This window comes from Cinclus cinclus, chromosome 15 (genome assembly GCF_963662255.1).
Source record: "Cinclus cinclus chromosome 15, bCinCin1.1, whole genome shotgun sequence".
NCBI classification, from domain to species: Eukaryota; Metazoa; Chordata; class Aves; order Passeriformes; family Cinclidae; genus Cinclus; species Cinclus cinclus.
In genome coordinates this window covers 2613014-2631130 of record NC_085060.1, presented here as the reverse complement: position 1 = coordinate 2631130, position 18117 = coordinate 2613014, and the positions used below count along the sequence as shown (strand labels likewise).

General features: G+C 46.3%; 1 protein-coding gene across 1 annotated transcript; it reads right to left on the bottom strand.

Annotated features, from left to right (window-relative positions):
• Window positions 1-1035: 1035 nt before the first annotated feature.
• Window positions 1036-12621, bottom strand: PGK1 (phosphoglycerate kinase 1). The gene is made up of 11 exons (XM_062502760.1): window positions 12513-12621; window positions 9906-9956; window positions 8888-9043; window positions 8623-8767; window positions 6520-6623; window positions 5699-5818; window positions 4761-4875; window positions 4286-4465; window positions 3596-3773; window positions 3313-3411; window positions 1036-1717 (listed from the first exon to the last, which is right to left on the bottom strand). The coding sequence occupies exons 1-11, from the start codon at window positions 12575-12577 to the stop codon at window positions 1677-1679; spliced, it is 1254 nt and encodes a 417-aa protein (XP_062358744.1). The 5' UTR covers window positions 12578-12621; the 3' UTR covers window positions 1036-1676.
• Between the last annotated feature and the right edge of the window lie 5496 nt (window positions 12622-18117).

The following is an 18117-nucleotide window of genomic DNA, read 5'->3' as shown; positions in this document are numbered from 1 at the left end:
CAAGCCTCCTCCTTTCTTTGCCTCGTTCCTGCAGCTGTCGGAGGTCTGCACCCCTGCCTGGAAAACATGAGCACAGCCCAGCAAAATTGTTCATCACTGATGTGCCATCAGACAGTGCTTGGGAGAGTTACAGAGGAGGGGAGGAAGAGACCTCAGCGCTCCAGTAATTTGCATTATTTCTACTTTCTTTGCAACAGTCACTTTTAAACTATAACAAGTACGCAGCTCATAGCAGCTTTACCACATTTCAGTAATACGGGGTTTTAATTCATACTGCCTCACGACCAGATAAAATGTGGCAGTGTGTCTGTTCTAACACATACTTTCATTTCATTTTGGTAGTTTTTCCTATGTAGAAATTAACTGAAAAGCAGAATCTGTGTTGTGACCTGGTGCTTACCTCAGGGATTCCCCCTATGGTTCATCCTCAATGCTTTGTGCTGTGCAGAATCCCCTGGGAGCACCACTGCTGGGCATTCACTGGGAATCAAACCAGGCCACGGCTGCCCCAGAGCACTCACTTTTCCTGGATCCAGCAGGAAGATCCACAAGCAGTTCAGCTGCAGCAGTGCCTCTCCTCAGACCAGAGCTGTGACTGCTGCTGTAACCCAAAGCAGAGGCCAGGCAAATCCCAGGTTTGGTTTTGAGGGAACCTGTGCTCACATTTGGGCCCTGCAGTGAGCACAGGAGCCAGCACAGGTGGAAATCCAGCTCCAGGCACTGGAACCACCGTGCTGGGCCTTCACTGACAGTACCCGCCCCACACAGTCCTCAGTGTCAAACTATGCAGTTTTACCATGCTATTTTCAGTGCTTTTAGGACCACAAACTTAAACAGAGGAACATTGCAATTGTTTCCCAGGGACTTCATTTTTACCTGTCTCAGTCTTCAAAATCCCCCCATATTGACATTGAACACATTAGTGGCCCAACATGAGGCAAGTTCTCCAGATGAGAAGCAGTTGAACTTGCATTTTTCTTACTTGACTTGCACATTCAAAATTTCATCTTACTTTGAGGGGTATTGAAGTTTTAACATAACACATCTGTGGCAATTTACTTCCTTACCAACCAAGTTCACTTGGATGATGACTGGGTGCTTATAGAACCACTGGACAAACAAAAGGAGATTTAAAAATATTATACTTAGAGCAAATAGGAAAAAATAGCTCAGACTCCAGACGCTAGAAGCTATTTTAATGCAGAGCATTCTAAAAATCTAAAATAAGGACAACATACAAACTGGGAGCACTTTAAATATGTTTATTCAGCAGCTATTACAACCAATCTCCAAAAAACTGGAGTCCCCTCTGGTTTCTGAACCGTGTCAAGTGGTGAAAATGCCTCTAGGATGGAAGCTGGACAGTGCACTCCTTTCTGAGATAGACATCTAACAGGGATTAATCTCTTTGAAAAGGCAAAATATAAATATATACACTCTAAATTCACAACAACAGCTTCAACTCACTACGTTAATTCAAGTGGGGTAACAGTGGACAAACCCACATCATGTAAACTGCAGTCGGAAAAAAAAAAAAAATCTCTGCTGTCTCCTGCTCCAAGGTCCCATTCCTGTTTACATTCTGGGATCTGCCTCTGGCAGAGCTGGAATTCGGAAGCGCTGAAGTGTTGGATCTCAGGGGCTGTGCACGGGACCGGGGCGTGGGGCTCTGCTCTCTACACATTGCTCAAGGCATCCACACCAGGGAGAACCTTACCTAGGGGAGGTAAAACACAGCAGCAGGGTTAAGGATCTCTCTGTGCTCAAACAGCTTTGCAACGTTCAAAGAGATCTGATTTTAAAAAGTAAATCAGTTAAATCAGGAATCGTATGTGGAAAAAAATCGAAGAGTTTGGCTCCACATTGACCATGGTGGTACCATGGACCTGCTCCACACAGTAAATCCACCCAGAGCACAGCTGCACTCAGATGTCAGCAGAGATTCTTAACACAGTCCAGCCATCAATCTTTAATTAATAGTAATGGCACATTCCTGTCCAAGTTTCTGCTCGGGCCAGATCCAAACACTCAACATCCTTTTCCATAAAATTTGATGGCAAACAGATTTTTGATTGGATTTAGGGACTTGCTGCATACTTTTAAAAATCCCTAGTGGCATGTAAATGGAATTCTGGGGAGTGTGGTGGAAATTTTAAGAATTAATTAAGAGGAAAAGCCTCCTGTAAGTCTCAGGTCTTTAAATAACTAAAATACCCAGGTTGAGACAGTTACATGTCTCTTGCCAACTGATGGAATCAAAGAATATGCTCATCTTTGAGTACAAGGGCCTAGATTAATATAGTGCAACGTTTTCTAAAGCATTTTTAGCTTTTTGTCCCTCTTTAATACTGAACAGACACCATTCTGGTTTTGCCTTTCCACAGAAAAACAACCTTCTAATGCTCAATCTGTGCAGCAGGACTGAATTGTAACACTGTTCACAACTCACTAGTATGCTGAGTTTTCATGGATTTTTCCCCTTTTTATATCTTCAGCAGCTTTTCTAATTAGCCAGACTTCCGTTACATTTAAAAGATCACACAAACAAACCCATATTTTGGGCCAAAATGTAGCAAGTTTGTGCTTTTGAATATACAAGAGTTTCCTTCGAGCCATCTGCATTCTTTCCCTTCTCCATCACTCCCTAGGCAACAGAAACAAAAGCTCTGGCTCCCATCTCTCTGCTGGAAACAGCAGCTGCAAGGCAGTTTATTGAAGTTTCTCCTCTGCAGAGGAGTTGACAGCATTGGATAATTTACACACACTGGGAAATGGCAAATTACCAGAGGAAATGAAAAGTCGTTTAGAGAACAATGGAACTTGTTACAAGAATCCCAGTAATCCTCACCATTTTGAATTCCAAGTACCCTCGTGCTGGTTTGTAGGTGAGCACTAGAGGGCTCCCCAAAACCAAGGGAATTCCAAACAGGAAGAGGAGACTTCTGGCAAGAATTCCAGACTGTTCTGATGCATTTCCCTAACAGAAACCGGGCATTTTAAACAGGCTGGCTGCCATGTCCTGAGGGATCAGTGACAAAATCCAGCCAACTCTTGTTTTCTATCCCAGTATTTTTGCTTTCTGGGAGAGGCACGCTGTGCTGTTTGCAGGAATTCTCCATTTTCCTTCCTCTCTTTCTCTGTGAGAACAGCAGCAAGAGGAGCTTGTGGCTCCAAAGTTACATGTAACTGATTCCACACAGTGAGACAGAAAAGACTCTTGTTGTGCTTTGTTGACTACCAACACATGGTAAAGCACCCAGAACTCCATTATTTACTCAAACAAATGAAGGTAAAAAGAGTATTTATATTTACCCTCTAGCAGCTCCAGGCTGGCACCACCTCCTGTGCTGACATGGCTGACTTTATCCTCAGTGTTCCACTTGGCACAGCAAGTAGCTGTATCTCCACCACCTGTAGCACAAACAGAATCCATGAGACACACAAGAAATTCAGATTTTGTCCAACTGAGGCTCAAGCTGAAGGACAGAGGAGAACATGAGGAAAATAATTTGACCATTATTTTTATCACAGTGCTGGCCATCACAAGCTTCCTCCATGCATTTAGAAAAAAAGAACAACAAACACAACTACTTACCAATAATGGTGATGCAGCCTTTTCCAGTTACTTCTACCACTTTGTCCATCAGAGCTTTGGTTCCTTTGGCAAACTTGTCCCACTCAAAGACTCCAACTGGACCATTCCACACGATCTGCTTGGCCCTTCCTACAACTTCAACAAACTTCTTCACACTCTCAGGGCCGCAGTCCAGGCCCTAGGGGAAGTGAGAGAAGGCACAGATACACTCACTGCTGACCCCCAGCTCAGATCCCCCTCACCCCATTCATGAAACAAGAGTTTCTCTGTATGCAGGGACAGATTTGCCAGCAGCTGCTGTAGGAGGGTAGAGTCTAGGATGGTATTTATCTTCCTAAGACCAGTAAGTCAATTTGAAATCAATGGCAGATTCTTGAAGCCTTAGTTAGCAAGCTTTGCCAACCCTACTTAAATTCCAGTCAAATAAAAGGGATTTCTACTGCATTCAGGTCTACAAGCTGGGAGAGGAATTCTGCTGTTTTAATCCAAATCTCACAGAAGCTACTTTAGACTTAAAAACTCAGAACAAACAACAGGGCTTCAATTCAATTAAACCAACAAACTCTACACAGCATGACTGCCCTCAGAAACATGTGACTCACAATTACTCTTTCTACTCCTTTAAGAGGTGTCCTACCCACTCTATTCCTATCTGCTCCTCCTGTCAGCCCCTTTCCCATTCAAACCTACCATCCAGCCAGCAGGAATGCCTGAAGCCACTGTGGCCTCCCCAGTCTGTGCATTCTCATCAAATTTGTCAGCAGTGATGAAGTCAACAGGCAGAGTGATCTTCACACCATTCTTCTCTGCCTTGGCCATCAGGTCCTTGACAATTTTTGATCCCTCTTCATCAAACAGGGAGTTGCCAATCTAAAGGAAAAAATTGGGAAAAGAAAGACAGGCATTTGTTTAGCTCCTGGTCGTGACAGAAGAGAATATCAGCACCCAAACTGCTCAGACTGCAATTTTGGAAAGATTGCTTTCTTAAAGCACGCGGAAAGACATAGCAGCAATCTGAGTTTTGCAAAGGGATTGTCAAGCAATTTCTCAATGCTCCATACTCTTGCAGAGAGCCAAGATAGCCAGTGCTCAATCTCAGAATATATAAGGGGCATTCAGACCACATTCTTCACTAGGAACAGACACAGATTTGTTCTCCTCATACCTCCATGTTGTTGAGCACTTTGAGGAAGGTGAATGCCATTCCACCACCAATGATCATCTCATTGACTTTATCCAGCATGTTATTGATCAGCTGGATCTTATCCTGAACTTTGGCTCTGGTGAGAGAGAAAAGGAAAAAGAACAAATAATGAATATTGGGACTATGGTATGTCAAGGCTGTCCCCTAGAGAATGATCCAACAAAAGAATTGTTGGAATGGGCAAAAAATTTCACAAGTTAGCAGGCCAGCATTAAAATTCAACTTCCCAGAGCATTACTCAGCCCTCTATTTCTTCTTTTCTATTTAAATATAAACCTCATTTGGCCCTTTAGAGCCTGATTTCCCCTGACTGCCCAGCCAAGCTAATTCACCTGATGAAATGCACCTTGCAGAGCTGCTGTGCTGGACTGGGCACACACATGATGAGAACTGGCTGCAATTAAATATTCCTGCACAGAAGCAGTCACTTGGCTGTGCACCTTCCAGTCCCTTTGCCCACCAGCTGCTGGGACAGAGCAGAGCCCACACAGCCCCAGCAGGGCCCTGCTGCATAATGAGAGGTCATACCAGTTTACAGAGTGCTGAGCCTGAGCACTCCTGTACCCTGAACTGGGGGGAAAAGGTCACTGACAATGTCTGGGCCATCACGTGGCTCTAACTGCTCTCCTGGCTCATCTGGGCAAAAAACTGCTCAGGACTGTCTCAATTTGGGGAACCTCAGAGGTCAGGAGAGACAAAGAACAGTCAGATTTTATCATCACAAGAGCAGATGTATCACTTAGCTCCTCTCTAATCCACATCTCACATCTTGGGAGTCAGCTACAAATCTGATCTGCAGGTGCACTTGAAAGGAATACACTTGCTTAAACCAAGCCAAAACAACATGCCATTTGGTAGGGGTGTTAGAGAGACACAGTCACAACATTCTTGAGTCTTACCCTCCAAGAATTGCCAAGAAGGGCCTCTCTGGACTCTCTAGGGCCTTGGCAAAATAATCCAGTTCTTTCTTCATGAGGAAGCCAGCAGCCTTCTGAGGCAGATTGACACCTACCATGGAGCTGCAAAAAGTAAAAAGTGAGGAAAGGGAAAAGTTCACATGTAGAAGAAACACCCCCATGTCTCATAGCATTACAAAGTCAACCCTTTAGTCAGCTGCAGCAATGAGAACAGCCACCACCTGCATGAAAACACACAGGGGCTTTGTTTTCCTAGTTTGATAAGACAGCTGTACACAACTCATTTCTGACATTGGTTTTGCAGAGAAATACTGATTTGCAAGACATTTATAATCTTGACTAGTGATCCAAGACACTGGAGGACAAGTAAGAAGAGCCAAGAGCAGGGATTTCTTATTCCAAGAGGATCACTGCAGTCTGCAAGCACACATATCTGAACACACTCCATGAAAATTATTCTGAAGTGATTAATCTTGTTGAAAAGAGGGCTGTTGTTTGCAGGATTGTCCTGTTTGCAGGACAATTTATGCAAGCCCTAAGTAAGCAATTTTTAGAACTTCAAAGTCTAAAAAAAAGTCAACACAAGTCTTAAGATCTTGTTTCAGCTTTCTTCTGCACCCAGAGACAAACTTGAAAAAGCATACACTGATGACAACTACCTCCGGTAAATCCACTCCTGAAGAACAAACACAGCACAGTGACAGTGGGATAAGCCCAAATGGAGCTCAGGGGCAATATGTGATGTGTTTCCACAGCAGATACTCTTCTGCAGTTCTGCCTAGGGAAGGGAAATGAGTACCCACCTGTGAGCTCGGTGCGCAGTGCCAAAAGCATCATTGACATAGACATCTCCCAGTTTGGAAAGAGAGGCTCTGAAAGCCTCCACTTTTGCAGGCTCAGCCTTGATCTAAAAAGAGAAAGAAGGACAAGTTTGTACCCAGAGACTCTGGCTTTGAATCTAACCAGTGGGTCACTGTCTTCATTTGCTTTTTCCCAGTCCAGCAGGAGCAACAAAAAACTTTAAATTGTTTAAATTTCACTTTAAACTTCCCTAGACTGCTATTGCTGAAGACTGTTCCCGCTTCTGAACTGCGGCACCATGAACCTTTCAGTCTCTCTCCAACAGATTTCAAGTGTTGTGTGATGAACACAGGTAGCACAGGAAGGGTGTAGAGGGACAAGGCAATGCTGTGGTCAAGCTAAACAAATTCATGCTCACTCACTGAACAAAGTAAGCTTGGTCTCCAAGAGACATAGGTAAAAGGTTGAGCTCTTGAAGGACTGATTTAGAAACTGCATTGAGGATTAACCAATAAACAGTCTGATAAAAGGCCTGCACACTGCAACAGGCCACTGTGAAAGCAGCCAACACTGGAAATGCAGAGGTAAGTGTAGCATGCAGTGGGTAAGAACAGGTATATTTCTGTTAAAAGACTCCTCCCAGCATCCTATCAAATCCTCACGGGATGGCTTATGCAGTTCAGCTTTTCTTCCCACCATGAAGAGCCAGCACAGCTCACTAGGGGCAGCAGGTGACTGCTCAGAGGTAGCTGCCACTTGCTGTAGGGGAACAGCCCAGACTGGAGTCAGGCCAGCCCCTCTCCAAGGGCTTTTGTGCTCTGTCAGCTCAGCACCCCACGGGAGGCCTCTGCCAGCACCCAGATGTGACACCACAGGGACAATGGCAGGAAGGCACTCCAAGAGATGGCAGCTGGGTTCAGCACAGCTTTGGGGGCCCTTTTTACCAGAGTCTGAGCAGGAGACAAGCCCAAAGGACCACACAGATTGCATAACAATTATGCCAACTGCTCCTTCGCTGAGCAAACTGCCTGGCTGCACAAAGACTAAGTGCTCCAGTTAGAACCAGTACCATCTGTGAGCAGAACACAAGAGGCTCTGACAGAAGGAACCACTACCACTGCATCTGCTTTGGAAAAACACAGGTTGAGGACCAGTCAGCAACCTGAAATCCTGTACTGCATTACTGTTTCCACAGCACTGACTTTCACCTCTGCTAGGAGAGGCACCACATCCTCTGTTGTGCTCAGTGCAGTGTGTGCTTCCATATGCACACACCCAGCTAAATCACCTGGGAATTACAGAAACACACAAAACCAAGGGATTTCTCCCAGAGAAAATGAAATTCTTGCCTCACTCTTCTCCCTGCCACTATACTTTCAGTGGCACACAGTTCTAGCAGCGAATAATTCCAGATTTGCTCCATTTACACCCTGCCGTCTGCACAGGCTCACTGACTCTCTGCTGTGTTCCTAAACTGCAGGAGTCCTGTGTCAGCCCATAAAGGGCACCAATGCATGTCAGCATTCCCTCCAAGCACTGGGTCTGACCAGAGCCAAGGCCTCTGTAAAGCCAGCGGGGTCACCATCGCTAAGAAAAGCAGCTGTCTGGAGCAAGCACTCTGCTGACCTTCAACAAAATGTCAGAGGTGCAAGGCAGCCTAGTTCTAGAGAACTGCTCTGAAGAGCAGACAGGCTTAGAGAAGGGCTTGATAATCTCTGTGCTGCAGAAATATTGGCCATATAACCCAAAAGAGAAGCATCATTCGTATGCGCCTGGTGGCAACAAACTGTCCCCAAATCGGTCTTCATTTTAGACATCCAAAACTGAAGCCTAACAAGCAGCAGTTTGTTGCACAGCTCTATTTTGTTCCTTTCTCGTTTTCTGACAGAGTCAGCTAAAGCCTTTCACTTGAGCTGTTTCGTCTTGGAAATTCACTGTATCCCACTCAAAGCTTTTGCACAACGGTGGGACACACCGAGCTACAGATCTCTGACATCCTGTTAAGAGCAGGCTCACAATCAGTGCTTTAGAGAGGCTGCTGGCTCCGGTCAATCTGCAGCAAAGAGCAGAGCAGGCACACACAAAAGCCAGACTTGAAGTTTCACCTTGTTCCCTGAAGCATCTTTGCCTTTCCCCTCCTCTTCAACATGGAATCGGAGGTTCTCCAGCAGGATGACTGAGCCAGCAGCAGGATTAGCACAGGCCTTCTCCACCTCAGCACCAACACAATCCTTCAGGAACAACACCTCCCTGCAAACACAAGACATACATACACTGTAACCTCACCAGAGACTTCCTGGTGGAAAGAAAAACATCCAGGTCCCCTGACAGAGAGAGCCTGATGCATACCAGGCTGCTTTTTCACTTTACCTGCCCAGGAGTGCCTTCAGCTCCACAGCTACTGGGGCCAAGGAGAACTTGTCAGGCATGGGGACACCATCTGGGCGACCCAGGTGGCTCATAAGAACCACAGATTTGGCCCCATGGTCCAAGCAATGCTTGATGGTAGGAACAGCTGCCTTGATTCTGTAATAGCACAGAAGAAGTGATTAATAAGGACTCAATTAGAGTTTACCAGGCAAGCAGATTAGTACCATTTACACATGAGCCTTGGCAGTTGTCCCTCAAAAATGACAAAAGAAATGGAGCACAAGAGCTGGACAGAACAATTCCTTAAGAAAGCATCAACAAAATTCTCCATCCCAGCCTATTTTCATACATTCCACTGTTCTCTTCCAAGCAGTGCAGGGCATGGAATTAAGATGCATCTTGTAATCTAAATTCTGCTGACTGCTCAGCTAAGAAATGGCAGGACACAGCTGAGCACTAGCAGGCTCCCTGGGTTACCCTGGGATCCTGCACCAAGAGAGAAATGATAGGCAGTGAGAACATCGTGATGAAGAAAAGTGGCACCTGCCTGCAAGTGGCAGACAAGCAGGGCCAGACATCTGGCATCATTCTTTCTAAACCCCAGGTTTTATGTGCTGCACTGCAACAATTATTCTAACAGAGGCAGCAAGTTACCACAGGCCCAGGCTAAGCAGGAGGCACAGAGATAGTAACAGAGACAACTTTCACATACAGCCTAAGAGATGTGGCTGTGAAATGGTCATGGCCAACTTAGGAAGTTTGGAATCTCTAATGTAAGACAATTTTATTTTCCATATGCTTTCCACAGCAACCACAGTGAGTAGCAGCCTTGTAGTTAAATGTAGTTTGCTAACAACTGCAGGGAGTTTAATTCAAAAATGTTGGATTTTCTCTGACACCTTCAATATTCTGGTAGGAGCAATAAAACCTTAATCATGGCAACGTTCCAGGTACTGGGGTGAAGTCAGAGACACAGCAGACTGTGGGGCCTCCACCTGGGATGGAAATCACAGCTCACCTCTGATTGTTGGTTATTTTGTGATCCTTCATTGGAACATTGAAGTCAACCCTAAAAAAAATAGAAAAACAAACCAGAAGCAAAATGAAATATTGAAAAAAATATTTTAATACATATTTATCTAATTTTAAATATTTAACAAATGAGTGAGGGAACCTGCCAGCAAAGATGCTGTCTAGAAAAGCAGTGTTACAATTAGAATCAGAAGTTCACCTGTGCCCTGTTAACAAGTTCCATTCTGAACTCAATGCGTTATCAGCCATTTCTGCCTGTGATAACACCACAAATGGAGAACCACCACTGCTAGAGTAACTCCAGGAAGCTGGGCCACCAACACATTCTAATCAGGACCAGAGCAGCAGTAATGCTGAGCAGGAAATAAACCCAGACAAAACTTTTTACTTTTAAACAATACGATTTCAGGAACATCCAAAGGAAAGAGAATGAACAACAACCAGTGACCTTGTGTTCTCTAATGAGGCTTCTGAAAGACTTGGCTGGACTACTGTGGCCAGCAGGCAATTCAAGGAAACTTTAATTTCTGTCCTCTGCAGCTCTAATCTCTCTGCAGTGAGTGCTGTGGCTTATCACATTCTCCCTGGAAGACCTGACTTGGATATTGAGGTAACTTCCTGACTCGTGCCAGCTGAAGGGCTGGCAGGGAGGAGTTTCACCAGCCCTTCTCCTGGCATCCCTTGTGCCCATGTGCAGGAAGCTGCGTTGCGTAACCTCGGAGGCAGAAATTGCTCACTGAGCTACGGGAGGGAACGCCCATGGCTGCAACAGCGAGCGGCAGAGAGCAGAGTGTGCACCCTTCATCGTTCTATACATTAAAGAACATCCGAGTTCAGCAAGCTGAGTGAATGAATCCCCCTGCAGCCCACTCAGCACGTGAAAAAAACAGGAAGGACAAAAGCTGCCAGGAGAACAGGAGTAAGCTGAGCAGAAAGAAATTGAACTGGCAGCCCCACAGCACAGTGGTCCAGTTCTAGAAGGGGCAAAGAAAAGCACCATTATCCTAAAAGGAGCGAATAAAAGAACAGTTTGCTTTACAGAGCCATCAAAACCACAAAAGAAAAGTCCAGCTCAGCCTTCTTCCCCCCCTTGCAGACAATTGAAATCTGAGCTCCCCTGAGCCCTCGTCCCTCCCCATTTTCAACTTTTCCTGAAGCTTCGGCATTAGGACCGGAAGCTAAGCAGCCAAAATTACGATGAACACGAGAAAAAGAAGTGGTATCGATTTTAGTACTACTGAGAGCACACGGTGACTCGTTTCAGAGGGGTGAGATGCAGGCAGTAGACAATGAGCCTGACAGCTCATCTGTGTTTGGGTAGCCCCTTAGAGAACAGCAAAAATAATTTATTAGCATCAATTAACGGAGATTATGAGCGGGCAAACCCAGCCCATGGCCTGCCAATGCACGGCTGCTCTCTGTAACATGACTCAGAAATGGGGAAAAAACAACAAAAAAAAAAGAATCAGTCAGATGGCCAAAAAATTAGTCAGGTACAGACTTCAACAGAGATAGGAAGATCTTTTGCTGTACCAGACTTAGAAAGTGCACGGAAATCCTAAACAAACTTCTCAACACTTGGCTACACAGACTGTTTTCTGATAATCAGATTTTTAGGGAAGTAGTTCAAAACAAGGCTGAAGAGGTAAAGGGAAAAAAGAGCAAGCTGTCTGTCAGACTGCCAATAAGAAGAGCTATACTTCTGCTATCCCTGCCTACTCAGAGAGTAGATAACACACACGTAGTAGCCACGTTATAGTGACCTTGGACAAACCACCCCATAATGAAAGTATTTCGAGCAGGACGTATCACGACGTACCTCGGTGCCCTTATCTCCCAGGACCTGGCAACAACTTTAACATTAGGCTTTCAGGCACTGATGCTTTATAAATAAGTTATGAATGCCTATTTTAGGGTTTCAGATGGGGATGTGCTGAAAACCGGCGGTGACGCCCCACCCCAGGATGTCCAAGGCCAGGCTAGAAGAGGTTTGGAGCAACGTGGTCTAGCAAAAGGTGTTCGTGTCCTTGGCGTGGGGGTAGAAAGAGATGAGCGCTAAGGTCCCTACCAACCCAGGCCATTCTGTGATTCTATGATTCTATTCCTGCTGCGAAACACTGAATTATTATCGGACTTGAAAAGCTGGGCAGAGCCGTATCTTCACTTGTTTATTGCAATGCTTCTTGAATTTGCATTAAGGAAAAAGAAAATATCTGGGAAGTAAGCATTTCTGGGGGTAGCTCTCTAGAATAAAAGCACGGCGGGCAGGCTGGATTTCTCCTCAAGCCGCCTGTGGCAGGCACACGTGCGAGCGGGGTGATCCAGGGCGGCAGAGCAGAGCCGGGCCGGGATTTACACCCTGCCCGGGCCGCCACATCCCCCGCAGGGGAGCCGGGCCGGCTCCATGATGATGCAGGAGCCTCTCCAACACCCACCGAGCGAAAAAAAAAATTAAATTGAAACCGCACAAATCGACACGTGCCGGGCTCGGGACTGCTGCCGGGGGGAGGGGGGGGTCACCGGCCCGGCCCAAGCTCGGAGGATGGAGCAGGACGGCCCTCAGAGGACGCACATTCCCCCCGCAACACCTCACCTCATGACGACACGCTTGCCCTTCACGTCCACCTTGTCCAGGGTGAGCTTGTTGGAGAGAGACATGTTTGCTACCGGTCGGAATCACTCCACTCGCACTCAGACCTCCGCGCTCCACTCCGCTGCCTCCGCGTTCTGCCGCAGGACGCCCGCGCCGCCGCCACCCAGAACGCCTCGCCCCGCCCCTCCCGTCAACGATTGGTCCGTGCTGTCCCCTCCGCATTTCTATTGGTCTAGTCCCCTGTCAGTCAGCGGCCCTCCCGCCTCTCGGGGCCGGGGCCTCGGCCCCGGCCCCGGTCACGTCCCACACGCAGCCGCCGCTCCCTGAGGGCGCCGGAGCAGCGAAGGGTTCTAACCCTGAGCACCAAATTAACGGTTCTGCGCCTTATCTGAGGGAAAATCACCCCTAAGTGATGTCTAAACGTGTGTCGGCTGGTGGGAATCCTTCTGGTAAACGCCAGGCACTTCATGGCTGAGCCAAAGACCTGGGGCAGGCTAAGCGTAAAGGATGAGACAAAACCTGGGATATTTTAAGTCACCTACATAAATACTTCTCAAGATAACTGAGGACAAAACAACAGTTTGAAGGGATACACCTTGCAGTTTAGCAAGGTTTAATAGAACCACAGAGTGATTTGGGTTGGGAAGGACCTTAAATACAATTTCGTTCCACCCCCTGCCATGGGCTGGGAGGCCTTCCATTATCCAGGCTGCTCCAAGCCCCATCCAACTTGGCCTTGGGCACTTCCAGGGATCCAGTGGCTGCCACAGCTTCTCTGTGCCAAGGCCTCACCACTCACAGAGTGAGGGTCAGGGAAGATTTTTTTCCTAATACCTAATCTCAACCTACCGTCTTTCAGTTTGAATCCATTCCCCCTTGTCCTGTCACTCCAGGCCCTTGTAAATAGTCTTTGTCCCTCTTTCTAGCAGGTTCCCTTCAGGTACTGGAAGGCCTTAAAACCTTCCTTTGTCCAGGCTAAACAACCCCAGTTCTCTCAACCTTTCCTCATAGGAGTAACATTCCATCCCTCCGATCATCTTGGTGCTTCCTCTGGACTTGCTCCATGTCCTCCCTGTGCAGGGGACCCCAGAGCTGGAGGCAATCCTAACCCTGCCCTCTGTCAGCTCAGAGCCATTCCCTGTTGTCCTGTCACTCCACGCCCTTGTAGCAGGTCAGTGAGTGCAGACAAAAATCACCTGCCCCAACATACGTGCAGCCTCCAATGCAGTGCACTGGGCTGTGCGTTGGGTGACAATAGCACAGTGCAATGCTCTGTACTGGGTGAATAAAGGAGCTCATGTTCTTTTGTCTTTTGCCCATAGGATAGGCCTTTCTGTTGCTGACAGGGTTATTTTTTTGCCACGCTCACAAAAATGTACAGACACCGCTGAGAAAGTGGTGGTAACAAAATTGGTTCTCTGCTGACAGAATGGTGCTGGAGAGAATCCAGAGAAGGGCAACAAAGCTGGAGAAGGGTCTGGAGAGTCAGTCCTATGAGAAGCAGTTGAGGGAGCTGGCAAGGCTTAGCCTGGAGAAAAGGAGGCTCAGGGGGGACCTCCTGGCTCTGCATAAATCCCTGACAGGAGGAGGCAGCCAGGTTGGGGTCAGGCTCTGCTCCCAGTGAACAGGGACAGGACCAGAGGAAGCAGCCTCCAGTTGTGCCATGGGAGGGTCAGGCTGGACATCAGGAAGAATTTCTCACGGAAAAGGTTGTTAAGCATTGCGATGGGCTGCCCAGGGAGGTGTGGAGCCACCATCCCTGAAGATGTTGAAAGACTGGATGTGGCACTCAGTGCTCTGGTCTCATTAATAAGGCAGTGATCAGTCAAAGATCAGATCCAGTGGTCTCAGAGATCTTTTCCAACCTAAATGATTCTCTGATTCAAATCAGCATCCACTAACAAGAAATGAAACATAAAGGTACCTAGAGAGCCAGACTAACGCACTGCTCACACGTGAGTGAAAACACCCAGCCTGAGGCAGAAGGGTGGGAGTCTCCTGCTGCAAGACTTGTCAGAAAGCTCAGGAAAGCCTGGATTGGCCTCCAAGACATGTTAAAGGTGTCAGTCCCAACAGCAATAAACCTTGAAATACACGAGTGGGAACAAACTGACAGGTGACATGAAATCTCCATGAGCTGGTCACCAATTCGGATGGAGGAGACCAGGAAACATCCCTTTAGTTTGTCAGTATGTGCCACTGTAGTTCATCTTATGTTGCTGTAACTCTACAATCAAGGTTCAAATTAAACTAGGTCCAGTAATGGTCTCAGTGTTGACTGCAGAGTAAATCTGGGGTACCAGGGGGTCTCTCCTGTGGCATAGAAGATCAGATCCAACTTTGCAGTCGCCAGGTGGGTCCTTGTAACCCCTGGACAGAGCTCACAGTGTCCCCTGTGGGAAGGGACATCTGAAGTGTCAGTGTGAATCCAGCCTTCACCAAGGCCTGAGAAACAAATCCTAAACTGGTCCTGAATCCAGCCTCCCCTCAGGAGCTGGGATTGCCTGCTTGAAGCACAGCTGGCCAGAGCTACCTCTACCTGCCAAGCCAGAAACACAACTGACAGGTGAACAAACCTTGGAGGGACTCTGGTGAGGAGATAAGAAGGGATTCTCTGGATCCACAGGGGCTGTAACTATTTAACTGTTTTGAAATTAATCCCTTTCCTTTTTCCTGTACTACTTCATGCTGTGCTGCTTTCTCTGAAGGCAAAGGTTAAATTCCTCCATGCTGACTCAGAAAGGAAAGCTCTTCCCAGCTGCAGCCCACAACCCAGCCCTTGCAGCACCTCCTGCTTTCCCTGGGAAATGAGTTCATTCATTAGGACAAGGCTTTGATTTCAAAAGCTCGCCTGTCACCTCCTAGGGGTAAAAAAGTGTGAAGCAGGAATGTCACACCTGAACACCCACAGCGATTTAGGACAGCCCTGTGCCACAGCTGAGGGAAGAGGGACAGCAGGACATTGGTGAATCCCCAGATAGACAGGACATTCAGGAGTAAAGGACTAAGCAAGCCATAAATAAAAATGACCAAGAGTACTCTACTCAATAGGACCAACTCCACTATATTCCATACGTTAGGAAAGTACTGGATAAGAAATCTGGAGCAATCTTGGTGCACTTAAAGATCAGTGTTCTGGCAGAAGTGTAGCCATAGCTCATTCAGTGTTGTCTGGTTTTATCCTTGTTTGCTTTTTCCCCATTTATTTGTGTGAAGATGAGATAGAGGAATAGGGAAGATGTCACATGAGAACTTGAGGGGGCAGAACAGAGGAATGGCCCAGGCACAAGAATTTGTGTCTTATAAAAGGAGTTACAAAGAAAGGGGAAGAAAACAGACACACATTCAAAGCTCACTTCCATGCTTGGGTCACCTCTCTGTCCTTCCCTCCTGTTGTGAAATATTTAGAATATACTGCAAATATTTAAAGAAAAAAAGCCCATGCAAACAGTTCAACCCCTGCACTTTTAAATTAACCAGTGCAGCAAAGCCAGGAGAGCAAAGGGCTGGTAATGATAAACCCAAGGAGCTGGGGTTAGACCTGTGACCATCCTAGGAAGTCATTCCTAGGAGTATGAAGCAGCAGCAGCAGCTGTACTTTAGACTGGCACAGCTCTCCTGCATGATCCTACATTTATCCAACAGGAACAGGGCCGTGCAAGTTTAGGCAGGCCACAGGCTCTGGTGCACTGGGGTGTGTTTGTGAGACCAGGGGGAGGGCTGTGTTTGGAGACCAATAACCTGCATTTCCATCTGTGTGGTGTGACCCAGGCTGCAGAAACTTCCTGCTTTTAGAACCACCTGCTGCAAGTTGAAGCGTCCCCTTAAAACCAGGCTGCAGCACAAGGTCTGAGTGCTCTCCTGTCCTTGCAGTAGGAGATGGTCAATATTCAAACACAGGGACCGGGGCAGGAATGATGAAGAGCATCCAGTCTGGAACTGTGGGGAAAAGCTGCTTGAAAAACAGGCCCAGTGCTAAGAGAATAAAGGCAGACATGTTCTGGCTGCTCCCTCACCTGGCCAATGCCTGCACAATCTCAGTCCCAAGTCCTGCAGGGACAAAGGGCTTCATGATGTCCAAGCATGAAATTAAATGGGGTTAATTAAAAAATTCTGAAGAACCCTGTGTGTCTCTTTTTCCGCACCTGACCATGTGTACAGCTCTCCAGTTCTCCTTAAAAAAGTTGAGAGATGTGTTTAACGAGATACAGACAACCCAAGCTTACTTGGTCAGCAGTTTTCCTTCATGACCAAGCAGACATGGTACAAATTCACAGCTACTACTTAAACTGTCCAGTCAACTGGAAGGGAAAAAAAAAAAAAAACAAACAAAAAAAAACAAACCAAAAAACTCTCACATTGCCCATAGCACAGCTCTGCTATCAAGGCAGATGCTGAATTTGGAATGAGAGTCTGACCTTAAGGACTTGTCATACTGCTCTGCAGAGATGTGGTCTGGAAATGTTACTTAAAAAGGGGAAAAAAAGAAAGAGCATCTCAAAAGATGATGTAGCCACCCTGAACTGAAAGCATCTAGCAAGTGGTTCAAAAATCCATGCAGGAACTGCAAGCTGGCAAAATGGAAAATGGATTCCATGAAGGCTGAAAAGGTGATGTTTGAGGCAGCAGCTGCAGAGGCTCCAGTGTTAACCCGGGGTAGGCTGCAGGAAGACATTGTTTTGTCTCTCTAGTGCCAAAGACAGTAAGTTTTAAATGAACATTTAAATCCTACCATTATCTACAATATCATTTCCTATCAGAGCCCTTAAAGGTGGTATTTGTTCCACTGATTTTTTACAATGCAGAATGAACCTCAATTAGATCACATAATTTAGCCATTTTCCCCCTAATAAAACAGTGCTATGGAATGTGAGACCTCTGCTCACCCCTTACCTGTGCTCACTGCCACCACAGTTTAGCATCTACTCAACTGAAATCAGGGACTTGTAACAGGATTTACTCTGGGACAGCTCCTGCTTTTACTTAGGAAACATCAACGTCTCACGTTTAAGCAAAGGAGAGACATTTTAAAATTCCAGGAGGAATTTTTAATTATATATTAAAGTTGGCATTTCTTGAATCCCAAAGAAGTGTGTAGGCCAGACAAATGCAGAGATTTTTGTATCTATCATTGCTTAGTCCTGGCTACTTAATGAGGTTTTTGTTTAGCTTTTTATTTATTTACAATTCAGTCAGAGCTAAAACAACACAGTTCCATATGAAACGAGAAGGTTCACACATTGCCTTAATCTGAAATAACTCAAGGTCTAAATTAAATAGTCTCAAATATTTTGGTTACTATTTTTGTGCAACAAACCTGCATTTTCCAAACCACAAGTGCTAAAACTGTAGGTTTCCACACCTGATGGGGCATACTAGGCCTGAGACAGACTTAGAGGATGAAATTACAGGGTTGTGTCTAAAAGAAAAGCAAAGTTCTTCATCTTGGGAACACTTGGATAACAACTTGAACCTGACTGTGCTCAGTAACACCCAGTGAGAGAGAAGGGTTAATTGGCACAAACCAAAATACGAGAAATTTTATCCAAACACAAGAAACCCTTTTTAACTGTGAGGGTGAGTGACCCCTGGAAGAGCCTGCCCA

Excerpts from the sequence above, each read along its gene's own strand:
- PGK1 (XM_062502760.1), bottom strand. The coding sequence starts at position 12,577 with ATGTCTCTCTCCAACAAGCTCACCCTGGACAAGGTGGACGTGAAGGGC. Across the intron at positions 6,624-8,622 it reads AAGATGCTTCAGGGAACAAG|ATCAAGGCTGAGCCTGCAAA; the intron begins GTGAAACTTCAA and ends TTCTCTTTTTAG. Across the intron at positions 1,718-3,312 it reads CAGCCTGGAGCTGCTAGAGG|GTAAGGTTCTCCCTGGTGTG; the intron begins GTAAATATAAAT and ends TACCTCCCCTAG.